This window comes from Theropithecus gelada, chromosome 13 (genome assembly GCF_003255815.1).
Source record: "Theropithecus gelada isolate Dixy chromosome 13, Tgel_1.0, whole genome shotgun sequence".
Taxonomy (NCBI): Eukaryota; Metazoa; Chordata; class Mammalia; order Primates; family Cercopithecidae; genus Theropithecus; species Theropithecus gelada.
This window is the reverse complement of record NC_037681.1, coordinates 91,666,652-91,692,025: the sequence shown is the minus strand read 5'-3', so window position 1 is coordinate 91,692,025 and position 25,374 is coordinate 91,666,652. Positions and strand designations below refer to the sequence as shown.

General features: G+C 49.0%; 2 protein-coding genes across 3 annotated transcripts; one reads left to right on the top strand and one right to left on the bottom strand.

Annotated features, from left to right (window-relative positions):
• The first annotated feature begins 1,945 nt into the window (after positions 1-1,945).
• On the top strand, positions 1,946-10,956 carry TEX261 (testis expressed 261). Its single transcript, XM_025353491.1, has 6 exons — positions 1,946-2,188; positions 3,103-3,182; positions 4,912-5,065; positions 7,076-7,143; positions 7,874-7,976; positions 8,194-10,956. Exons 1-6 carry the CDS (start codon positions 2,119-2,121, stop codon positions 8,307-8,309), a joined length of 591 nt encoding a protein of 196 aa, XP_025209276.1. The 5' UTR covers positions 1,946-2,118; the 3' UTR covers positions 8,310-10,956.
• Positions 10,957-11,396: 440 nt separating this feature from the next.
• On the bottom strand, positions 11,397-18,345 carry ANKRD53 (ankyrin repeat domain 53). 2 transcript variants are annotated; one of them, XM_025353487.1, is made up of 6 exons: positions 17,981-18,345; positions 17,535-17,781; positions 17,020-17,219; positions 14,784-14,948; positions 14,182-14,302; positions 11,397-12,289 (listed from the first exon to the last, which is right to left on the bottom strand). In XM_025353487.1, exons 1-6 carry the CDS (start codon positions 18,148-18,150, stop codon positions 11,600-11,602), a joined length of 1,593 nt encoding a protein of 530 aa, XP_025209272.1. In that variant the 5' UTR covers positions 18,151-18,345; the 3' UTR covers positions 11,397-11,599. The 2 variants fall into 2 exon arrangements, with proteins under 2 accessions (XP_025209272.1, XP_025209273.1); XM_025353488.1 differs by having other exon boundaries at positions 17,535-17,679; positions 17,981-18,341.
• Between the last annotated feature and the right edge of the window lie 7,029 nt (positions 18,346-25,374).

Sequence of the window (25,374 nt, the reverse complement as noted above, 5' to 3'; positions counted from 1 at the left end):
AAGTGCTGGGATTACAGGCGTGAGCCACCGCGCCCGGCAACTGTAATTTTTTTTTTTTTTTTTTTTTTTTTGAGACAGGTTTTCATTCTGTCATCCCAGCTGCAATGCAGTGGCCCAATCATAGCTCACTGCCGTCGCCATCTCCTGGACTCAAGTAATCCTCCTGCCTCAGCCCAGAGTAACTGGGACTACAGGTACACACCACCATGCCTGGCCATTTTAAAATTTTCTGTTGCCCAGGCTGGTCTTGAACTCCTGGCCTTAAGTGATTCTCCGACCTCAGCCTCCCAAAGTGCTAGGATTACAGGCATGAGCCACTGTGCCTAGCCTGCTTTGTAATCTTTTTTTTTTTTTTTGTCTTGAGACGGAGTCTCGCTCTGTAGCCCAGGCTGGAGTGCAGTGATGCAATCTCAGCTCACTGCAAGCTCCGCCTCCCGGGTTCACGCTATTCTCCTGCCTCAGCCTCCTGAGTAGCTGGGACTACAGGCGCCCCCCCACCACGCCTGGCAAATTTTTTGTATTTTTAGTAGAGACGGGGTTTCACCGTGTTAGCCAGGGTGGGCTTTGTAATCTTATGTATTTTTTTTTTTTTGGAGGGGGGGAGTTATGCATAACATAAAATTTACCATTTTAACCATTTTTTACGTATACAATTCAGTGACATTAAGCACATTCACACTGTTGTGATGCCATCAGCACCAACCATCTCCAGAACTTTTTCATCTTCCCAAACTGAAACCCTATATCCATTAAAAAGTAACTCCCCGTTCTTTGTCCCCCAGACCCTGGCAAGCACCATTTAACTTTCTGCCTATGATTTTGACTACTCTGGGTACCTCATATGAGTGGAATCATACAATGTGTGTCCTTTCCTATTTGGCTTATTTCACTTAGCTTATTTCACTCATGCCTTCAGAGTTCATTGATGTTGTAGCATGTGTCAGAATTTCACTTCATTTTAAGGCTAGATAATATTCCATTGTATGTTTACAGCACTTTATGTCTATCTTTTTGTTAGCCGATGGACATTTGGGTTGCCTCCCTCTTCTGACCATTGTGAATAATGCTACGAATACTGGTGTACAAATGTCTCTGCTTTCTCAGTTCTTTTGGGTATATACTCAGAAGTAGAATTGCTAAATCATATGGTAATTGTTTTTTTAGAAATATGTATTTTTATGCATGAAAAATATGATTCTGAAATAAGCCTACTAGACTCTTGCTCTACATACTTTATTTTGCATGCCTGTCTCGGCCACTACATGGGAGACTTGTTCACAAGAACTAACCGGTTCCAGGTGCCCCTCAGGAACCCTCCCAAAGGTGTAGTAAATGCATCCAGCTCCTAGCGGACGCCCTGCGTGCCCGGCACGGGGTGAGGTGCAGGAGATACAAAGGTGCAGAACGTACCCCAAAAGAACAGCCTGGAGGGGAATTCGGCCTGAGGATGACCGATTAAAATCACTCCAACTCCTGATTGTGCCGCTTCCTAGGTGCATGAACCAGGGCAACTTCCTTTGGTCTTCCCCATCCATAAAATGATTTACATCATCTGCTCAGATTTCCAACAAGAACACACCTCGCCTTTATCACAGAGCGTGGCATATATTAGGAATTTCAATAATTTTGTCCCTGCCACCTGCGATAGCAAGAGACAGATCTGTCCGCAACCTCGGCAGGTTCTGGGGAGGTTACTGGTGCGCGGTCGGGCTGCCCTGTCCGGCCCAGGACCACCTCCAGGGTGGTGCGGGAGTGCACAAGGAGCGGCTGGAGGCTGCACTCCGATCCCCAGTATGCGCGCTTGGTCTCCGCCCCTGGGGACCGTCCCGCCTCCCCTCGGCTGCAGCCGTCTGCATTCGTTCCCGTCAGTGGAGCGGGGGATCCTGGTGGTCGGAGAAAGCGGGGCAGCGGCGGTTGGCCCTCCTCTCCGGAGGGTGGCGCTAGCGCGGGCCTGGCCCCGGGCTGCACTCGAGCCGAGTTCCTCTCGGCGGCGGCGCACCGTCGTTCTGCGGTCCGCGGGGCGGGGACGCGGCGGCAGCGGCGGTGGCGGCTCTGTGTCGCCGGAGCCGAAGCGCGCAGGCCCGTCTCGGCGGCCGGGGAGCGGGCGGGTGGGGCGCCATGTGGTTTATGTACCTGCTGAGCTGGCTGTCGCTCTTCATCCAGGTGGCCTTCATCACGCTAGCCGTCGGTGAGACTGCACGACCCCGCCCCGCGCAGGCTCGCGCCCCGGCATCGGTGCTCGTTGGGGGTCGCATCGAGGGGGTTTCGGAGCCACTCGTGGGGCCATTGCCCGGCGCTCCTGGCCTTCGCCGCCCCAATCCCATCCCGCCTGATCCTGCCCCTCCTGTGGAGCCTGACAGCCCGGCCTGACCGCGGCTCCTTCCAGGTGTCACAAAGTCCGCTCCGGCAGTGCCCGGGAAAGGGTGGCTCGAATGCCCCGCCCGCGCCTGCGGACCACTAACCGCTGCGGCTCCCACTCTTCGCTGGCCTGGGGCGCGGAACTTTTCCCCAACGCCTACCGCCTCCTTTGCGCCTCTGGCCCTTCATACTTGCTGCTCTCTCCACCTTTGACACTTCCCCTCTGGCTAGTTCCCATTCGGCCTCAGTTGAGATGTCATCTTCTCCGGGAAGTCCACAGGGGTTGATGGTCCAGCAGTGCGCTGTCCTTTCCCTAAAGTAGTATTTCTCACACTGAACTCGTCTGTCTGTCTCCCCCTACTGTTCCCTTTCCCTTTCCTAAGCTGGGTCGGGGAAGACCTTGTCTGTCTTGTTCAGCTGTATCTTCAGCCCAAGGACCTGGCTCATGCCAAGTGCCCAGCAGGTGTTTATTGAATACGCGAAATTCCGTTTTCTGAACCAGAGGTTAGCATTGTACTGAGGCATCAAATGCAGACTTTCATTGATTTTTATGAGATTTCTCCTTAGTTGCCCTTAGAAAGTTTTACTTCTGCAGACTTGGAAGGGCAACACATGGGATGTTTGATTTGTTCTTGACCTTCTGGGGTCCATAAAGGGTGGATGGGGACTGGGCTGCAGGGAGAGGGGTGACCAGGATGGTGGGAGTGACCCTGACTGATAGTGTCCCTGCCTCCCACCCTGCAGCGGCTGGACTCTATTACCTGGCAGAACTGATAGAAGAATACACAGTGGCCACCAGCAGGATCATAAAATACATGATCTGGGTAAGTGGCATCTTTCTCCAGGAGTCCTCCTCACTTTTTACCCTGCCTCAAAAGCAGGAAGTGGGGAGAGTTTGGCATGAATGATGAGGCCTGTGTCTCTGCTGTTTCCTGAGCATACACTCTTACCTCCTTGCCTTGAACGCTGTCTTTTGGGTCTGCACTCCTGGGCCCAGATCTTCCCTGGGCTCCTTCCCCAAGTGGCATTGTTTCACTGCAGGCTTTGTCCTCTAGTCCTTAAGGTGACCGCCAAGTGTACATTCTCTGTTGACAAGACCATGGATTTGACTTTGCTTAGCTGTCTCCTATTGTCTTTAGCCCTTTGCTCTGCTCACAGCATTTAAAATTTAGAGGAGCCATAAGACAGTTTTGAGTATATGTTCATTGCCATCTTTCTAATCGGATCAAGTGATTTGTCCTAAGAGCGGCACAGCTTCGTGGTCTCGCCCTCCCCTGGTCTCATGGGAGACTTCTCTTACTGAAGACACCATCGTTGCCACTGATGTCAAAGCCATAGGGATGACTGCTGGTGGACAGACTTCCTTCAGCTGCAGGAAAGGCTGGGGGTAGGGTGCTGTTGGCGGGAAAGTGTCCACAGCCCCTCAAGTTGCCTGGTGTCAGCAGCCACTTGCACTCTGGGCATGGCCTGAGGTTGGGAGTTCACAGTGGAGACAAGACTATAGCCCTCAGTTCTGGTCCAGAGGCCCAGCTTGTGGGTGTTGGCACAGGAATTAGCCCTTCATGCAGCCAACTGTCATTTGCTAAGCAATGACAACTGTAGGTCCTTATGAGTAGTGTTTTTCATACTGTAGGCATGATTCATTATTTGGCTGTATAGTTAATTCAGTAGTTCACAATCAGCATTTTTTAAAAAAAGGAACATAAATAGAATTGAAATTTGAGCTTTGATCATATATATGTATATATGTGTTGGGGTCACAGTGTAAAATGTTTTTCTTTTTTTTTTTTTTTTTTTGAGAGACGGAGTTTCGCTCTTATTGCCCACGCTGGAGTGCAGTGGCACAATCTTGGCTCACCACAACCTCCGCCTCCTGGGTTCAAGTGATTCTTCTGCCTCAGCCTCCCGAGTACCTGGGATTATAGGCATGTGCCACCACGCCTGACTAATTTTGTATTTTTAGTAGAGACGGGGTTTCTCCATGTTGGTCAGGCTGGTGTTGAACTCCCAACTTCAGGTGATCTGCCTGTGCCTTGGCCTCCCAAAGTGCTGGGATTACAGGCGTGAGCCACTGCCCCTGGCAAATGTTTTTCTTACTGTGGGTTGCTGTCAAAAAGTTTGAGAAATGGGCTGAGTGCGGTGGCTCACACCTGTAATCCCAGCCCTTTGGGAGGCCGTCAGAAGTTTGAGACCAGCCTGGCCAACATGGCGAAACCCAGTCTATACTAAAGACACAAAAATTAGCTGGGCGTGGTGGTGCATGCCTGTAGTCCCAACTACTCAGGAGGCTGAGGCAGGATAATTGCTTGAATCCAGGAGAACGCGCCACTGCACTCCAGCCTGGGTAACAGAGTAAGACTCTGTCTCAAAAAAAAAAAAAAAAAAAAATAAGTTGCCTTTTGGGAGCAGAGAATCTAGTTGGGGAGGCCAGACCTGTGAAATGAGGAGATTGAAGCATGAACCTAGTGCTGCCCAGAGCGGGCTGGGGGTTGGTGAGTCCAGGAAAGTTGCCTGGAAGAAGCGCCCTGCATTGTCTGCCTCTGGTTGTTTCAGTTCTCCACCGCTGTACTGATCGGCCTCTACATCTTTGAGCGCTTCCCCACCGGCATGATTGGAGTGGGCCTGTTCACCAACCTCGTCTACTTTGGCCTCCTCCAGACCTTCCCCTTCATCATGCTGACCTCGCCTAACTTCATCCTATCGTGTGGTGAGAGGGGACAGAGTTGGGGAGGCCCCTGAAGGGGTTGGGTGTGCCCATCTCCGTCCTGGGCACTAAAGGGGATACAGAAAAAGGAATCCAATTGTTGAAGTCCTCCAGGAATCCAGGCTAATTGGGAAGATGCAATTCTTACTGCTGAGGACTCTAGAGCCCACCTTGGCTCTAGTGAATAGAATTTGTTGGGGCTGGAGGCTCAGACAGGAGGGCTTTCCCAGAGAGGTAAGTTTGAAGGAGAGTTTGGGAAAAAAGAGGTTGTGGATTGGCTGAGGCAGGGCTCCCAACTAAGCAATTCCAGCCTCAAAAAAACCACTTGGCCAGAAAAAGCTGAAAGCCCTTCCGGTAGGCAGGCAGGCAGGCAGCTCTCCGTCCAGTCCTCTGACCCAAAGTCATGGTTAGAACTGGAGCCTCGTGGGGCTGTGAGCGCCCGGCAGACTCTGGCCTGGTGTGAATGCCTCCTGGCGGCTGCAGCTTCTCATCTCATTCTCACTGGTTGCCGCTGCCTCGGGCTTGAGCCTGGATGTGGAGGACCCAGTCTTCTTGGCGTTGCCCTGCCACCACTTTCTGACCCTGGGGAATCGTTGGTCCTCTCTGGGCCTTAGCTTCTCCATCTGTTCGGAGAGGATGTTTCTGAAAGAACTGTTGGGAGACTCAGTGGACATATAGTAGGTGCGTATAGATACTTACAGATGTTCCTGGAAAAGGCTTCGGAAAGTATTTTGGTTGCCAAGATTACCATTGCTCCTGTTCATCATTACTGGCTACCCTAGCTTTCAGTCAGGGTATCAGGTGGAGTTAGGGGATTTCTTAGAGTGACTTTTCTATTTCTATGAGAGAGCCTGGAGAGTGAATATTATCCACACAAAGGGCATATTGTTAAAGCCAAAACTGGTTTCTTCCTTGGATGTTGGTGTGATTTCACCAAAGAATTTGTTCAGCAGAGGTTTGTTTAGGGAGCCCGTCCATGGAGACCAGGTGCCTCTGTCCTAGGGAAGAAGTCCTGCCCCCAGCCCCTCAGCAGCAGGCTCCCCTGACTTCATTCCCTTGATCTGCCTTTTGATGTCTAAAAGAGTTTTTCCAAAAGATCTTGTGGGCACCAGGCACTATCCTACCTCCCATTATCTCTTAGCCCTAGAGTGTGGCTAGGCATAGCAGAACTGTAGTCTTTGCCTTAGAATGGGAGAGGCAGGAGAGAAGAAAGGAGACATGGGAATTGCTGTGAGGTGTGTATGAGGGGACAGTCAGTTTCAGGCGACATGTTCTTTCTGGTGCCTGCCCTTCACCTCACCATGGGAACAGGCAGGAATGACTGTCTCTTGAGCAGCCTGTGTCTAGGATATGCACACGTGCCCTCTTTTATAAACTCAGTTGCACAGCAAGGAGGGGTGGCTGTGTGTGTGTGTGTGTGTGTGTGTGTGTCTAGAACGTATCAGTTCACGCCGGTATGCCTTACCTGGGGACAGGATGGGGAAAGACCTGCTCCCGCAGAATGCTGAGGAACCTGAAGACTGTACCTCAAAGCATCTAGCAAGTCTTGCCCTTTTATTCCTGAGGAGCGAGAGCCTTTTTATTTGAGCAGGACATCTCCCTGCTGCCCAGTTTGGAGTAGAGCCTCTTAGGGGCATCTAATCTGCACACCCGTGATTTCTCCCCACCTGTCACTGTGGGAGAGCTTTCTTTAGCACCCACATCCACTAAAAACGAGGTTCATTATCATGATGCTTTGGATTATGTAACATAGAAGTCTCATTTTTATAACATGCAAAGAGCTTTGTTACCTTCTAATTTTACTTGGAATGCCCCGTGCAGTGGGCAGGTTGAGGCTCATTCTCCCATTGTAGCAGATGGGAAACAGTTCTAGGCAGTAGCCTACTCTGAGTTGAGTGTAAAGTCAGGCCTAAGACTCCATGGAGGCTCCCAACTTCTGAGGGCCTTGTGAAGTTAAAAGTACAGTTTTCTATTATTCCCCTTAAACTGACTGACTCTTCATTCCCTCAACAGGACTAGTGGTGGTGAATCATTACCTAGCATTTCAGTTTTTTGCAGAAGAATATTATCCCTTCTCAGAGGTAAGAGGTGTCCAGCACATTCAGCTGTTAACAGGGACAGGGTAGTAAAAGGGAACTTGCATGGTTTACTTTGTGAACTTAGCTATGATTTGAAACTGAATCTGTTCAAGGATTGCATGTTTGAAAAAAAACAAAACATAGATGGTTTGAGAAAGCAGTGTGGATGGGGACAGAATGTGCCCCTTTGTCTGAAGCGGGGAGGACACTGCTCTTCCTCAGTGAGTCCTTTGGGTCCCCCTGGAGGGGTCATCCTGAGGTCAGGAAGGGGCACTAGGGTGACCTTCTCCGACACAGTCCTTACAGGGCTGGGATGGACTGCACCCCTGAGCCCCAGCTTTTCCCAGTGGCTGCCAAAGTTTTCTTCTCTCACGATTTCTCCACACCCTCCTGCTCCAGTTTGAACCTCTGGGAAGAGCAAGGTCACTTCTTTGGGGAGTGTGGGTCAGTCAGTCATGGCTTAGGACTTCGTCTGCCTCCTTCAGTCCAGGGGAGTTGCTTGTCCTAGTGACCAAGATGTGGGGCTTGTGGCCACATTCAGTCATCTTCAGCCTCCACCTTTCCCCACAGAAGGATTTCCATGTCTGAGGGTGGCGTTCCCTGCTTCCCAGGCCTGGGCCCCCTTTGGAGATCAGGTGTGGCCCCCTGTGCACTCTTGACCGACGCAGTGACCACACCCAGCCTACTCTTGGCACCTCCGGGACACCCTCTTCTCAGTCTCTCTTGTTGCCAGGTCCTGGCCTATTTCACTTTCTGCCTGTGGATAATTCCGTTTGCGTTTTTTGTGTCACTTTCGGCTGGGGAGAATGTCCTGCCCTCTACCATGCAGCCAGGAGGTGAGAAGGGATTTGTAAGGGGCCGAGGTGGGAGCAAGCCAGCAAGCCCTGGGTTGGCAGGGATCCACTGAGGGAACCGGAGTCCAGCCCTGTGTTAGAGACACCTGGGCTCGGGGTTGGGAGAGCCGTATTCACACACACACTCACACACACTTTCTCTTTCTCTCTCTGTCTCTCTCTGTCTCTCTCTCTCATATTCTTGCCTATGTCTCCACAGATGATGTCGTCTCCAATTATTTCACCAAAGGCAAGCGGGGCAAACGCTTAGGGATCCTGGTTGTCTTCTCCTTCATCAAAGAGGCCATTCTACCCAGTCGTCAGAAGATATACTGACCCCGATGCGGGCAGGATGTGGGGGCAAGATCAGGAGAGTCAGGCCCCTGGGCCTCTATGCCAGGTGGGGACCGGAAGTCGGGAAGGCACCTACCACCTGCCCTGGCTTTTCTCCCCTCAACTCTGAAGCCCCATCCCCACCCTCCTTGGGGGGCTCAGCTTGGCTCAGATCTGATGCTGCAAGAGGCTGTAACCTCAAAGGGCACCAAGGAGGGTGGCAGAGCCTACTTAGCCAGGAGGCTGAGATCCCTCAGCCCTCCCCTGTCCCTTCCAAGGTGGGTCAGGAGGTTCTGGCCCAGCTGGGGCAGGCAGGGCAGGGTCTGTGAAGCTGAAGAGCAGATGGTGACAAGTTCTCTGGGCAGGTGGCCATGGGGAGGGGCCATGGCTTGGCATGTCCAACAGAAATAGTTTTTGCTGTTGAACTGTGATTTCTCTCCAAGTACGGATTTCCGTTTGAATAAAGCTTCTAGGTGGCACTGTTTGCCTTAATACCCTGACAGTTCATCTTCCTTTCTTCCTGCTAACCTTCTGCCCTGGACTGGACTCACTTTTCTGCTCCAGGGATTCCTTTTCTGGGTCTGGGTCTTGCCCTTCCCTAGGGACTGTTCTTGTGGCCCTTAATGGGAAGGGGGCAGGGGTGAGGAACTGAGCCTGCTCAAGGAGTGGGAAGTGGGGCTATAGGCAGCCTCTCTGATGCACTCTCTTCCATCTCTTTCCCCAAGGCTCCGTGACTGTCAAACCGGGAGTAGGAGGGGACAATTTAGGACTGGGCTAGATTTTCAGAAGAACATCTACAATATCCTATTTATAAATCTTCCTCTGGGAAAAGGAGTGGTTTCTGGCTGAATACTATCTTAGGCTCAAGGAGAAACGAAATAAAAATTAGCTTCCAGGCAGCCTGTTTTTAAAGAAATGGGACTAATGGGAGAAGCTGTTTGTCACAGCATCCAAGGCCTGGCCCTCTTCTGTGCACTCTTGGCTCCTGGGGAGATATATCTGCCTTCTAAGAAGGCAGGCCAGGTCTTGGGCACAGACCTGCATTTGTTGACCTTATACTCCAACTACAGTGCCTTGCAAGTGCTCAACAGTACATATTGGAATGAAGTCCCCGTGAGAGCCATTTCTGGCCATGTTCTATACCTCAAAGTGAGGCCGGCAGGTACAGAGACGAACTGTACACATGTGATACCTTTAAGCCACTGGAAAAACCCCCGTGCTTGAAAATATTTCCTCTATATCATGCCTGAAGTTCCATCATAGCCCTTCATTTCCTTGGCTTTAGCATTTACCTTCTCTTAAGAATACCAGCTTTCCCCTTTCCCTGAGAGGAAGAGCACATGTTGGTCTTCTCTCAGTGTGAACGAGATTGCCAGGCCCTTTTCTCCTATGCAGACCAGAATAGACAAGGCAGGGGACACTGGCGGCCTGCGTTATCCTCCCATTGGACTGATAGCTGGCCCTACTCTCCTCCCTCTGCTGCTTGGTTCTTCACCTTGATTATGTGGCTTCGCCCCCTCCACTCTACTGCCAGTGTTCTCCCAGAGGTTGCTAAATCCAGCAGACCCCTTTCCTATCTTACTAGATCTAGGCAGCATTTGACATGGCTGATCACCCCTTGCTTCTTGGATGACACTTCCCTGGCATCTCTGTGGCTAGTTGTCCTCCTACCTCTCTGGCTGTTCCTTTCAGGCTCCTGTGCAGGCTTCTCCACTTGCCCATGCACAGTAGGGTCTTTCAGGGTTCTGCTGTGGGCTCCCTAGGGAAGCCCATCCATCTGGATGGTTTCAAGGACTGTGAGGAATTTAGTGTTGACCTCCAGCCCCAACATCCTTCCTGATCACCTGAATCACAGTTTTGCTGCCTTCTGTGTGCACAGACAATTCAGGTCCACAGCCCAGATGGTACTTGCTGTCTTCTGTGGACCTGCCCCTTCTGGGTACTTCCCTTGGCCCCAAGATCACTCAGGAGCCAGACAGGAAACTTCTTCTATTCCTGTTTTCTCTTTCTGCCCACCACATCCAGTCTCTCAAAACGGTCAGGTCTACCTTAACATCTTGATTTGAGCCACTCCCACTGTCATCATCTTTCACCTGGATTATCGTGACAGCCTCCTATTGCTTCTCTATCCCGTAGCCAGAGCTGTCTTCCTAAAATGCATTGCATAGTTGATCAAGTCACTCTCTGGCCTAAAACCTTCCATGGCTCCCTGCTGCCCTCAGGATAAAGTCTGGACCCCTCAGCATGGCTTGTGAGACTCATGGTGTCCTGGTCCCTGCTCACCTCTCTAGTTTCATCACTTGTCTTCTTGCATTCTGGGTCCCAGCCTCCTGTATCCAGAGATGCAGTGGCTCTCCGTTGCCACTCTGATTCCTCCTTTCTTTTGGCCACAGAGAAAGGGTACTTTCTCTGTCAAATCTCAACGTAGGCTTGACTTCCTCCGAGGAGCTTTGACTATACCCTCTCCTCCTGACCCCCACCCTGGCATACTACACAGATCACTCTGGGCTTACTTGCCTGCCTAATGGTCATCTCCCCACTAGACTGTAAGCTCCTTGAGGGCAAGGACTGTGCTGGAATTTTTGTATTAACAGTGCCTGGCTTGGTGCCTGGCACCTAGAAAGCACTCAATAAATGTTTGTTTAATGAATGAATTGTAGTGATGTGTACAAAGAGATACATGGGAGCCAGTTAACTTCCTGGAGGAAGTACAAGTGCTTTCATAGACTGGGATGGAAACCACACATTCCTCCCCTCCCTGGATGTGCTGCCCATGCCTCCCTGAACTGCTGGGAATAAGAACCTCAGTGGCTGCTGGGAATAAGGATGGCAGCCCATAGTAGCAGGGAAGCCCGTGTCAGGGGGACATATTAGCTGTCCTCCACCCCATTCTGGGTCTCAGCTTAGAGCCTGCAGCAGGAAGGGCTTAATCTGAACAAGAAACAGAATTTCCCAGTGGGTCCTTCCATCCTGGAAGCCTGGGCCCTTTGGGGTGGGAGGGCAGTGGGTGCCAAAATATGACAGCTTTTACAATGCCAAGGTGAAGGATAGCGACTGGCCCCCTACTCTGAACCTAACTTGGATTTCCTGGGGGGGGTGCCAAGAGATTTCTTTGCAGAGAGAAAGGAGGCCTGGGGTCTGGGCTCTTGATTGGTAAGGGGGACTCCTGTTCTCGAACTTGGGAGTGGGAAGCCCATAGGCACCCCTCCCCCTTTCCTGGCCACCCACAATGCGAATCGCCACACGTCAGCCTTCACTGGGCTGCCTCAGGGGGAGAGGTAGCAATGATAACTTTATGGGTTGATTTGTGGGGAGGGCAGGGCAGGGAGTCCTTGATGGGATCGCACAGCTGCCAGGAAGGCTTCATCAAATGTGTCACGCAGGTTCATGGCCAGAGTGTCGGTCCAGAAGGTGTCGTCACCCAGGTGCCGCTTCCTGGGCACTTCCCTCATGCTGATGGGGTAAAAGCCCTGGGGCACCTTCATTCTGTACGGCCGCACACGTGGGTACAGCATGCGGAGCAGCACCTCAAAAGGCAGCCGCGGCACTGGCGCCACCCAGTGGCCGTCCACTGTGTGCAGCCACGCACCGCCGTGCCGGTCTGGTCTCACCTCCAGGAAGCTGCTGAAGTCGTGCTCCGGGCTGGGGTCTGGATGCACGCCCAGGCGGATGCCTTGCGAGTGGCTGATCTTGGTGGTGGGGGGTCTGGCAGGGTTGTTGCTAACATTCCACATCGTGGGCCGCTTGATCGTGGACTTCCTGTAGATGGGCTTGGGCATCTCCGTGGGCTGTGGAATGCATTGCAGGCGCGCCTCCACAGAGGGGTGGAAGCTGCTGGAACACTGCGATCCCCGTTGCTCTGGGGTCTTGGAGAGGGCGGTGGCCCGGGCTTGCTTGGTATTAGAGACCAGAGAGTGGCCTGGGTGCAGCTTGCCGTGTAGCCACTTTCTGATAGCAGCTTCCCTGAGAATTTTGTGCTCTTTCTGCAACAACAGAGGGTACAAGAGAGTCATGGAGGCCTGCTGCCCTCTGCTTCTGTGCAAGGAGGCCCTGTGGCTGTAGCTTTTGGAAACCACGGTCTGGGATGAGGGAAACTCTGAGTCTGATGGGAGTAACACCTACCTTACGGAAGCCAGCATTCCGATGGGGGGAGACGACTTTTTCCATAAGGGTGCCCCCGGGCTGAGTGGGGAGACAAAGCATCTCTCCCAAAGGGGAGATCTCCAATCTCATGGGAGAGAGATAGCCTCTGCCCTAGGTGAGGCTCCAACTTGACATGGGAGACACAGTCCCTGCCCTAGGGAAAACCTCAAGTCTTACAGAAAGACAAGTCCCCACTTCTCTAAAGGAATCTGCAGTCTGATAGTAGAGACATGTCCTGTCATAAGAGAGTCTCTGGTGTGAAGGGGGAAAAGGCAAATGGGAAGTGCACACTGCATCCTTGACCCTGGAAGGAGAAAGCAGAAAGGACCAGATGGCCTGATGTGGACACACTTCTTGGAAGTGAGAAGTCATGCAGGGAGGATACAATTGGCTGGCTCTCTAGGCCCGGTGGCAGCAGCTCAATCTAGCTCTCTCCTTGCCTCCACTGCAGCCTTCCATATGTTGTCATAGAACCTCCCCCACCGCCATTGTCTCACTATCTCACTCCCAGACTGTTGCTAAGCAGTCAGAGGCTTTGGAGATTGACCCAGCTCCAGACACAGGCTCTGATTAAGCTAAGCCAATCATCATAATTCCATCAGACCTTGCCCCAGACCTAAGTCAGTCAGCATATGGCTTTCCTTTAGTTGTAGCTATAGAAACGAGAATGGACCCTTGACCGAATTGAGGCCATAAGAGATGAGGGGAGATGCAAGGAGCTTCTGGAAAAGGTTAGAGCTACAGAAAACAGATGGGCCTTGCCTCCTCTGGACAGTGTGTGACTCTGAGGACTAGTGACCCTGGCATTAGAGGAGGATAGGGCTGAGAACTGGAGAGAAACGGAGCTGAAACAGACCTGACGTGCTGGAGTCAGCAGCCTCAAAGCCCTCCCCACTTCAGGATTCACTTAAGATTCCCAGTATCCTCTAAGTTTTCTGGGTTTTGCACCCTATGTAATTACACCTGCTTAAAATCCCCTTTCTTACCCAGCCAAGGTCCTTCACTGATGTGGGCCCCTGCCAAATCTTGGCAGCCTCCAACTTACATCTGATCCCCAGCTGCTCTGAGTTTTCAGTTCTCTGCCTACATCATGTTCCCAGGTGCCTCTATGCCTTCCCATGCGCTGCTCCTTATGCCTGGTCAGCCCTTCCCTCCTTCTTCATATAGCTAACTGCTGCGCATCCTTCAAGACTCCTCTTAAGCATCATGCCTCCTGACACCCTCCTGGACCCTCTTCTCCTTGATGGGGCTGTAACCTGCCTCCTCTGCTAGACTCTAAGCTCCTTGAGCATGGGGACCACATATTGTTCATCTTTGGACCTGAGGGTCTAGTAGGTTTCTAGCACAGAGTGAATGCCCAGTGCCTGCTGGAAGGAAGGGTGGATTTTTTTAACCAGAATGTGAGCTCCGGTTACCTGCAGGGCCTTGGTCTCATTGAAGGTTCTCATCCTGAAAGAGGCAGTGCACTAGGAGGGGCCCGGAAATACTTGTGAATTTAAGCTTGCTTAAATTGGCTTTCTAACACAGGATAAGACTTTTGACCAAAAGACTGGCTTATTTAAAAGTGGAATTTCAGTCAGAGTACAGGGTGGGAGTACAGGCAAAAGGGTGACTCTTTCAGGGTGGGAGTGCTTCTAGCCACTCTTCCACAGTATGTGGGTCACTGCCCCTCTGCTCACATGCCTGGATAGCAGCTGGCACCCGGCCCCCCGCCCCCCACTTCCCCACTTACTTGATACTCAATCAGGTAGTTGTACTCCATGAGGGCCAGCTGGCTCTTGAGTGTCTTCATTTTTCTCATCTCACAGGCAAAGTCCTTCTTGTCCTTTTTCCACATGGCATCCTTCAAGAACCTGGTGCCAAGGTCGGGACAGGGGTGTCATCCCACAGTGACAGAGCTTCCACCTGGGCTGGGAAGACTGGCTGCTGCTGAGGGCTTGGATGGGGATGAGGGGAGTGGCCAGAGGGAGATGAGCAAGATGAGCCATCCCCATTGCCTGGGGCCCTCTGGCTCCCTACTTCTTTAGGTGAAAGAGGCAAGTCCTTGATGACGTGGTCACCGCCCTCCTGCTGAGGCTGGTCACCTTTCCTGCCTCAGGGCAGGAAAGGAGGGCAGTGATCAACCCAGAGGGCAGGGGACCTGGGCAGACTTACCCCCCAGCCTAGGTGATGAGGTGATTGCCTCATCCAAAATATCCTGGGCAGTAGACGCTTCCTCCGGCTGTCTGGCATCCCAACCCTCCCCTTAAAGGCTCAGCTATGGTGAGGGCTCTAGGGAAAAGGCTGGGGGAGGGAAAGGGGTGAGCAGGCTCTAGGTGGTTCTCACACTCTCACCGGGCACAGGCACGGTGGTTCCATATTTTGCAGAAGTCAATGGGTTTGTAGCCCATGGCATCTTGGGCATGGACGTTGGCGCCACTCTGTACCAGGACCTTCACACAGTCCAGCAGGCCCTCACGGACTGCCAGGTGCAGGGGCGTGCAGCCGTTGCATGTCTGACTGTGGAAGGCCCCGCCAATGGGGATGACAGCAGAAACGAAAGACAAAGGGCATCTGCCCATCAGATAGATGGACACACCAGTTTCCAAGCCCTGCTCTACCATCCGTCCACTGGGTGACCCTAGCTATGTCTCTCCCTTTCAGCACCTCAATTTCCTTTACTGTAGAGGGAGGAATTGGACTAAGTGAACAGTAAAAATCTGATTTTAGGAGGTATGTGACAGTTAAGAACTGCTGGAAGGAGAACTGGCTTGGTTCAGAGACCACTAACCTCATCTACTCTTAAACCAACCAGCCCCCTGCCCTTTCCGTATGTCTCATCAGATTCCCTATGCCCACAAGATCTACATGACCTGGGCCTAACCTCCTCGATTTATCCTTTGACCTTGCCCACTCTTTCCCAACACATGATGTTACCTCTACCTGGAACACTTCCCTGGCTCTTTGCATGTCTGGCTCACTCTGTCTTCAGGTTGCAATTTAATGTCACCTCCTTAGAGGTGATTGCTTCATCAAAAATAGATCCTCCCCCTACCTGCTTTACCACCTACCCCATCACCTTGTTTATTTTTTTCATAACCACTTCCCATGCTCTGTCAAGATTTTGTTCATTTATTTGTTTGCTACTTTACTCTCTGCTCCTGCACTAGAATGTCAGCTTTGTGAGGAGAGGGAGCATTTCTGTGACTCTAGCGTAGTGCTTGGCACATAGTGCATGCTTGATACTTTGAATGAATGCAGTCTCCTGTATGCCATGCACTTTTCAGTGATCACAGTAGTCCCATGTGATAGGCACTGCCATTCTCCCAAGTTTCAGTTGAAGACACTGAGACGGAGGTTCCCAAACTTAGCTGCAAGTTAGAAGCACCTGGGGATCTTTTCTGACTTCCAAAGCCCAGGTCACACCACAGACCCATTAAATTATAACCTTTGGATTGCAACATTGGTGTTTATATTTTTTAATTTTAATTTTTTTTTTTTTTTTTTTTTGAGACTGAGTCTCACTCTGTCGCCTAGGTTGGTGTGCAGCGGCGCAATCTCAGCTCACTGCAAGCTCCGCCTCCCGGGTTCACGCCATTCTCCCGCCTCAGCCTCCCGAGTAGCTGGGACAACAGGCGCTCACTACCACACCTGGCTAACTTTTTTGTATTTTTAGTAGAGACGGGGTTTCACTGTGTTAGCCAGGATGGTCTTGATCTTCTGACCTTGTGATCCACCCGCCTTAGCCTCCAAAAGTGCTGGGATTACAGCCGTGAGCCACCGCGCCTGGCCTAATTTTTTTTATTTTTTATTTTTTGAGACGGGAGTCTTGCTCTATGGCCAGGCTGGAGTGCATTGGTGCAATCTCAGCTCACTGCAACCTCCGCCTCCCGAATTCAAGCGATTCTCCTGCCTCAGCCTCCTGAGTAGCTGGGACTACGCCACCACACCACCCGGCCAGGTGTTCATATTTTTTGGGCTCCCTAGGTAATTCCAATGTACACCTAAGTTTGGGAGCCAAAGCACTGGGGCTTAGAGGTTGAGTGACTTGCCTAAGGTTCCGCTGTCTGCTAGCAAGTTGCAGAGCTGGGATGTAGACTAGGTCTGTTAAAGGCCAATCTCTCTCTTTTTTTTTTTTTTTTTTGAGACAGAGTCTCACTCTTGTTGCCCAGGCTGGAGTGCAATGGTGTGATCTCGGCTCACCGCAACCTCCACCTCCTGGGTTCAAGCAATTACCTGCCTCAGCCTCCCGAGTAGCTGGGATTACAGGCATGTACCACCATGCCCGGCTAATTTTGTATTTTAGTAGAGACAGGGTTTCTCCATGTTGGTCAGGCTGGTGTCGAACTCCCGACCTCAGGTGATCCGCCCGCTTCAGCCTTCCAAAGTGCTGGGATTACAGGCATGAGCTACCACGCCCGGCTAAAGCCCAGTCTCTTTACTACACCATGTGGATTCCTGACTGCTTTATGTGGGACCCAATCCTTGTCACCTCCAGCAGCCCCTCTGCTTGTCCTGCATGGATTTGCCTGCCTGGAGGTGGGGCTGTGCCCGTGCCTGAAGTATCCCTCCTGAAGCAGGCTGGACTCACGCATTGAGGGCTGCGCCTTTCTCCAGCAGGTAGTAGATGCAGGGGAGGGCCACGGTGGTGTTGTCCTTGTGGATGACGAGGTGCAGTGGGGTCTGGCTATTGTTGGTCAGCAGGTTCACGGGAAACTTGTACTCCTCTACCAGGACCTGCAGGCATGCAAGCTTGCCCCGTTGGGCTGCGAAGTGGATGGCAGTGAAGCCCTGTGAGGTCCAGAGCAGGCAGGATGAGGCTGAGTGGGGTTGAGGTCCCAGGGTCCACAATTTATATAAATTTATTGGGGTTACCTTCACTGTCTTTCCTGTGTCCCCAGGAATGCTCACATCCTTTTGTTAATTAACCAGTGTGTGTTCATCAGCCCACCCAACCTCCCTGCCCCCAAAATGGTCCTTCCACAGCCAGAAGATGAGTTAAATTAGGAGGCTTTACCCAGAAAAGGACATCTTCTCCAGGTGACCACTCTGAGCAGGGTAGCGGGAGAGGGGCCTCAGTCTTTGCCCCCACACTCAAGACCTCACCTTGTAGTCGGTGGGGATTTCCCTGAGGCTCTGGTTCAGACAGAACCGCAGCCATTCCACGTTGCCCACGGCCGCCGCGAACAGCTGGTAGTAGCTCCGGATCGCCGTCTGGTCGATCGTGGTCTGGTCGGACTCCTCGCTGGGGCTGGGATCAACGTGGGGCGCGGTGAGCGAGGCAGGGCGGCGTGGCAAGGCGAGGGCAGTCGCCTGCGCACGGAGGTGGTCGGCGAGGTAGGGCAGGGGCTGGCTGGTGGGCGGGGCAGTGGGGAAGCGACTCTGCGCCAGGGCCCGGGCACCTCCCGGAGGCGATCCTTGGCCCCCGCCTGGCTCTCCGGGCTTCTCTGGCCGCAGCCTCCGCCCCCGCCCGCTCCAGGCCCTGCCCACCAGGGAGGCGCTGGGCCGAGTTCTCGCGCCTGGCAGCCTGGACACCTTCTCCCGCTACCCACCTGGGCTGCTTGGACTCCGCATCAGTCCAGGTGGCCTTCAAGGAGACTTTGTTCGCCCGCTGCATGGAGCCATGTGGAGTTGGCTGCGGCCGAGCACCTCTCCCTTCTCCCCTTTCTGAGTGCCAGCTTCCCGAGCCCGCCCGCCGAGCGGTGCTGCCCGCGGAGGCCATCGCGGGGCTGGAACTTGAACCCGGGCCAGGCGGGCTGCTCACCCACCCGCCGGCGCCCCGTCCCCGGGGGCGGCTCCTCGCCCGCTGGCCGCAGTTTCCCTTCCAGGCCGCTAGGGTTCGGCCGCCTCTCTAGCTAGAGGGGCAGAGCCCGGGCGCCTCCGGGGACCCTGCCCGCCTGCCGCTCCCAACCCGCCGCTCTGCTCCCGGACTGAGCCAAAACCCCCACCCAACCTCCCAGTCCTGCTGTCCAGGAAACTCAGCATCAAACACACAAACAACAAAGACACTTAGCTTTTGTTTCCGATTATCAAACTAATAAGTAGAAAACAGAAATGTTCAATGTGGAAATTAAAAATTACCATCCCACCACCCACAGAAATCATGGTTTATTGCAATATATATGCATATCATGACTATTTTTTGTATCTCTTTTCGTTTATTAATAGCATTATATTATGAGCTAGTGCCCATTGTCACTCCACATACTAAATGTACATTATGATGCAACCACAGCCCAGCATCATAATGGATGTGCCATTGTTTCACATGAGCTGCGGGGAACGAAATGGCTCAACTCTGGTTGTTTTCTTAGAATGGATTCCTGGGGGCTGGGCGTGGTGGCTCAAGCCTGTAATCCCAGCACTTTGGGAGGCCGAGACGGGCGGATCACAAGGTCAGGAGATCGAGACCATCCTGGCTAACCCCGTGAAACCCCCTCTCTACTAAAAAATACAAAAAAACTAGCCGGGCGTGGTGGCGGTCGCCTGTAGTCCCAGCTACTCGGGAGGCTGAGGCAGGAGAATGGCGTGAATCCGAAAGGCGGAGCTTGCAGTGAGCTGAGATCCGGCCACTGCACTCCAGCCTGGGCAACAGAGAGAGACTCCGCCTCAAAACAAAACAAAACAAAACAAAACAAAAAAAAGAATGGATTCCTGGGAGTCGAATCACTAGGTGAAAGGGAATGAATATTTTTCAGCTGTCAATATGGGATTGCAGACTGCCTTCCAGGAAGGTTATATATTCACTTCCACTTTCACCTGCAGTGAAGCCGGTGCGCGTCACATCAGTGTGTGGCTTTGGGCAAGTTACCTGACTTAGTTTCTACAGCAGCAAAATGGGGATAATAGCACCTAGTTTACAAGGAATGAAGGAATGCAAACAATGAGAATGGTGCTAGCAGAGAAGCACTACCTGTAAATCTGCTATTACCCAAAGAGGAACTATTCAAACCATTGCTAGCATCAGATATTAGGATTTTAAGTAAATGTTCACTAATTTGGTAGTGGCAAATGATGTTCTAGTGTGGCTCTTTGATTACCAACAAGGGTTAAACATTTAATTATCAGTGGTTTTGTCTTCTAGGAATTCTTTTACTTACATGGTTCTTTGAGGGCCTTAATGTGTTTCTTATTGATCTGTAAAACTTATTAGCATAGTGACCCTTTATGTATATTTGTTGTCAATATTTTCCTTAGTTTGCCTTTTGACCTTTTAGAATACATAGTAGCCAAGCAATAACTGTTACTTGAATCAGTGTTGTCTTACTGAGCCATCCACATTCTCATCGCTTCTCAACAGGAATGACCCCAAGTTTATCAGAAGGCTCCTGTGGCTCTAGGGTCAACTCTGGGCATATCTGACTATATCACTCCATCCCTACCACAATCTCTCCTCTGTACCCCAACATTCCATGTATTTCCCCTAAGAAAAGGACAGAAGGTCCCCTAAGACCATGGTGACCTGCAGAGAGGGACAAGAATACAGATTATCCACCCAGAAGCACCTTTCTCCCTTTCCAGGGAACCATCTTCTGAGAGCCCACTTGTCCCCCAACCCCAGTAGCCAGGACTCAGCACACCTGCCAAACACCTTCAAAACTAGCAAATCATGCTGGCTATCTGTCCCAGGTAGGGCCTTAGCAACTGGCTTCAAGTTGAGATAAAGTGACAATGCTTTTCAGGGATAAAGTTTGAGGATTTCCTGGGCTATTGTTGCTTCTGGGGTGTTAGGATTCTAATAATGACGACAGGACCCTGTGTATGTAGTGGGGTTGGAGAGAGCATCTCAGTACCTCTCCAAGTTCATCCTCACTATCTTGACCTGTGGTATCTTACATCTCTATACCAGTGTTTTGCAACCCTGGCTGTACAAACACCAATGCAGGGGACTTACCCCTAAAGATTCCGATAAATTCATCTGGTATGGGGCCTGGGCGATGGTATTTGTAGAGTTCTCCAGGTGATTCTCGTGTGTAACCAGGGTTGAGAAGCACTTTGAGGCCTTTCTGCCTCAGTCCTCTTTCTAGGGAGGCAAGAGACTGCAAGTGATTTTGAGGGAGAAGGGACAATAGAGTAAGGGAGGAAGATATAGGAAACTAGGAGAGTCTCTGGGAGGAGAGAATGTGTCATCCTAAAAACCCCTTGGCCACAGCCATGCAGCTGGGCAAACATAACGCCTGATGGAACAACAGAAGCTGGACCATGAGAAGGGCAGACAGCAGAAAATGCCCAGAGAAAGGTTGGATTTCTTCTTTGGAAGGTGATAGTAAGGGTGTGGCTCCAGAGTAACTGGTTCTACAGCTCCAGGCAAGGGAGATGGAAGACTGAGGGGAGTAGGCCCATCAGGGAGAAGTAGGGGGAGCATCTAGAGAGGCGCTGTCTGCACACTTCAGGGCCAGTGCCCAAGGCCAGATGCTTCCCATCTATTCTCTAAACCACCCCAGGATCCTCTTGAAGCTTAAGCTAGTTTTGATTGAGCTTCTGTCACTTCCACCTGAAGCCTGACTAGTAAAACCTCCTGAGGTTAAAGCCTCTATTGGGTAAAAGAATTAGGACCTGTGGGATAGTCCCAGAAAAGAGCTGTGTGGACTAGGGCACTGTGAAGACCCAGGGGACATTGGAACCTGGCCCTGTGCTGTGTTCCAGGAGGAGGAGTGGTATACCCCAGAGAAATGGCCAGGTACATGAAACTAACTAATTATGCTTGGAGTGCTGAGATCCATTTATTTGAGCAGGGACACACCCTAAGACCGGCCTAGGCTGTGGAAGCTGACACTTTTCACTGTGGCCAGGCAGCGTGCTCGCCCATGGATGGGAGTAGGGTGGGGGAACATGGCTGTGAGAATTGGGAGTCCTCCAGTGGTGAGTCTGGGTTCTGGCTGTGGTGGTAATGGGGTAGGAAACAGGACTTTCAGGACAGCACCCTGGAGTATCTATTTGGAAGGAAGTGGATAATGCTTTTGGGGGAGAAAGAAAAATTTGAAAGACAGGTTCTAACAGGTGGGAGAGGGATTCTCTGCCTCTTGGGACCAGATTTGGAGGAAGGCAGGTATCTGGATGCCCACTACATTGTAGGGGTGAGGAGGTCTGCTCAGGACAGGAATCCTAAAGAACAAGTCATACCCCTTAAATCAGATTTACATTGAAGGGGAAAAGGACTTCACTACGAGAGCCTATCCAAGTCCCTAAACAAATAAACAAGCAAACAACAAAAAGCAAGCCTGAGAGGGGGGAAGGGAAATCAGAATTCAGAGTTACTACAACATATTTCCTAAAAAGTTTAATTTTCAACAAAAAACCATGAGATATACAATTAAACAGGAAAGTATGACCCATACATAGGGAAACAAAGCAGACAACAGAAACTGCCTATGAAAGAGGCCAGATATCAGATTTAACAGACCAAGACTTCAAAGCAGCCATTATAACTATGTTTAAAGAACTAAAGGAAACTATGTTAAAAAAAAAAAAAAAAGTAGAAGAAGTTATGGTGACAATTTCTGAACAAATAGAGACTATCAATAAGATAAACCATTAAAAATAATCCAATGAATTCTGGAATTGCAGAGTATAATAATTGAAATGAAAAATTCACTAGAGAGGAACAATAGTGGATTTGAACTTGCAGAAGAAAGGATCAGCAAACTTGAAGATAGGGAGTAGAGATCATGCAATCCCAAGAGCAAAGAAAAAAAGAATGAAGGAAAACAGAGCCTCAGAAAAAGCCGGGGGGCACCATTAGGCATACCAATGTACTCATAATGGGAATTCCAGAAGGAGAGGTGAGAGAAAAGAGCAGAGAAAGTAATTAAAGAAGCAATGGCTGAAAATTAGCCAAGTTTGATGAAAAAGATTAATCTACAGATTTAAGAAGCTCAGCAAACTCCAAGTAAGTTAGACACAAATATATCCACACGTAAGCTCATCATACTAAAAATGCTGAGAGACAAAGTTTTGAAAGCAGCAAGAGAAAAAGAACTAATCACATTCAAGGGAACCTCAATAAGATTAATAGCTGAATTCTCATCAGAAACAATGGAGGCCAAAAGGCAATGGGTAACATATTCAAAATGCTGAACACAAAACAACTCTCAAGAATTTTATATCCAGAAAAGCTATCTTTGAAAATAAACGCAAAATAAAGACATTGCCTGACAAACAAAAACTCAGAAAATTTGTTGCTAGCATCCCTGCCTTACAAGAATTACTAATGGAAGTTCTTCAGACTAGAAGTAAGTGACCCCACACCACAATCTGAATCCTCACAAAATAAACACAAAACAAACAAATCCAAAGAGCACTGGTAAAGATGACTATGTAATTATAAAAACAATATAAATGTGTATTTCTTCTCTTCTTAACTGACTTAAAAATAAATTGTACAAAACAACATGTATATGATTGTTTTGTTGGGCCTATAATGTATAGAAATGTAATCTATTTGACAATAACAATACAAATGAGGTGGGCGGGAGCAAAGCTGTATTGGAGTAAAGACATAACAGCAGATGGTAACTCATATCCATGAGAACAAATAACAAGAACCAGAGATAATAAGTTAGAAGATTAATATAATACACTCTATAAATATGTATTTACTATACTTCTCACCTTCTTTAAATGACATAAAACTATACAAAGTGATAATTATAACAATGTATTATTTGCATATTATATATGCACTATGTATAACAATAGCACAAAAAGTTAGAAAAGGGAATTGAGTAATAGAAGAATAATGTTTCAGTGTCTCACCAGAATTAATTTAGTATAAATCTGAAATAGATTCTGATAAGCTAAAATGAATATAGTAAGCCCTAGAGCAACCACTAAGAAAACAACTGAAAAAAATAGAATGAAAAATGATTGAAGGAATTAAAATGTTACATTATGAAATATTCACTTAATGCAAAAGAAAGATTAAAGGAGAAACAGGAATGAAAAAGACATGACATATACAGAAAATGAAAAGTAATGGAGTCAGAAATAAATAAAACAAAAGGAAAAGAAAAGAAAAGTAAAATGACAGCTGTATATCCTACCATATCAGTAATAACAGTCAGACTGGATAAAAATCAATATTCAACTATATGCTGTCTACAGGAGACACTTTATTTTTTATTTATTTATATTTTTTGTAGCAATAGGGTCTTACTGTGTTGCCCAGGCTGGTCTCAAACTGTTAGCTTCAAGTGATTCTCCCATCTTGGCCTCCAAAAGAGTTGAGATTACAGTCATAAGCCACTGCCCCCAGCCCAGAAGACACTTTAGATTCAAAGATACAAGTAGGTTGAAAAGGAAATAGATATATTATGCAAACAGTAAACATAAGAAAAATGGAGTGGCTACACTAATGTTGGACAAAATAGACTTGAACATCAAAACAAAACAAAACAAAACCCTCAATCAAACCATGTTACTAGAGACAAAGGAGGACATTTTATAACGAAAACAGGGTCAATCTGTCAGAAAGATATAACAATTATAAACATATATGCACCTAACACCAGAGTCCAAAAATACAGGAAGTAAAAACTGACAGAATTGAAGAAAAAATAGATAATTCAACAATAATAGTTGAAGACATCAATATCCCACTTTTGATAATGGATAGAACAAGTACCCAGAAGTACAATAAGGAAATAGAAGTCTTGAACAATACTATCAACCAACTAAATCTGAAAGACGTCTGTTGTACTCTTCATCCAACAACGGCAGAGTACACATTCCTCTCAAGTGCACAGGAAACATCTGTAGAATAGACAATATGCTGGACCATAAAGCAAGACTCAGTAAATTTAAAATAATTGAAATGTTTTCTGACCACCTTGGAATGAAATTAGAAATGAATAAGAAATTAACTTGAGAAATTCACAAATATGTGGAAATTAATTCACTCCTAAATAACAAATGGGTCAAAGAAGAAACCACAAGGAAAATTAGAGACTGCTTTGGGATTGATGAAAACAATAGGGAAAATTAACTAAACTCAAAGTTAGTTTTTATTTTTATTTATTTATTTTTTTGAGACAGGATCTCACTCTGTCTCCCAGGCTGGAGTATAATGGCACAATCTTGGTTCACTGCAACCTCAACCTCCCAGGTTCAAGTGATCCTCCCACCTCAGCCTCCTGAGTAGCTAGGACTACAGGAACGTGCCACCATGCTCAGCTAATTTTGTTTAATTTTTTGTAGAAATGAGGTCTCACTATGTTGCCCAGGCTAGTCTCGAACTCCTGGGCTCAAGTGATCCTCCCACCTTGTCCTCCCAAAGTGATGGGATTACAGACATGAGCCACCATGCTTGGCCTCAAAGTTGGTTTTTAGAAAGGGACACCGAATTTGGCAAACTTGAAGAAATAAGACCTAGTGTTTGATAGATCAGTAGGGTGACTATGGTTTACAACAATCTATTGTACATTTCAAAATAGCCAGGAGAGAATAATTTGAGTGTTTCTAGCATAAAGACAAGACAAGTATTTAAGGTGATGAATGTCCCAAGTACACTGATTTGATCTTTAAAAATTATATGAATGTATTAAATTATCAAATGTACTCTGAAATTATGTACATTTACTATGCATCAGTAAAATAATTGTTTTTTAAAAATTCGTAAATCTTTAGCTAGACTGACCAAAAAAAAAAAGAGAGAGAAGACTAAATTTATTAAAATAAGAGATGAAGGGGGATATTACTATGTACTTTACAGAAATAAAAAAAGGAGTACAAGAAAATATTATGAACAATTACTTGCCAACAATTTAGATGACTTAGATAACAAGGGAAAAAGTCCTGTAATAACACAGCCACCAAAATGGATTCAGGAAGAAATGGAAAATCTGAATAGACATACAGTAATTAAAGATAATCAGTTAGTAGTAGTAGAAATTAGTAGTAAAAACTGCCGAAAAGTTCAAGTCCAGATGTTTGGTGAATTTTACCAAAC

Coding starts and splice junctions, on each gene's coding strand:
- ANKRD53 (XM_025353487.1), bottom strand. CDS start 18,150: ATGGCCTCCGCGGGCAGCACCGCTCGGCGGGCGGGCTCGGGAAGCTGG. Junction 17,220..17,534: donor AAATCCCCACCGACTACAAG/GTGAGGTCTTGA, acceptor TGGACCTCACAG/GGCTTCACTGCCATCCACTT. Junction 14,303..14,783: donor AACCACCGTGCCTGTGCCCG/GTGAGAGTGTGA, acceptor CCTTGGCACCAG/GTTCTTGAAGGATGCCATGT.
- TEX261 (XM_025353491.1), top strand. CDS start 2,119: ATGTGGTTTATGTACCTGCTGAGCTGGCTGTCGCTCTTCATCCAGGTG. Junction 2,189..3,102: donor CTTCATCACGCTAGCCGTCG/GTGAGACTGCAC, acceptor CCCACCCTGCAG/CGGCTGGACTCTATTACCTG. Junction 3,183..4,911: donor TCATAAAATACATGATCTGG/GTAAGTGGCATC, acceptor TGGTTGTTTCAG/TTCTCCACCGCTGTACTGAT.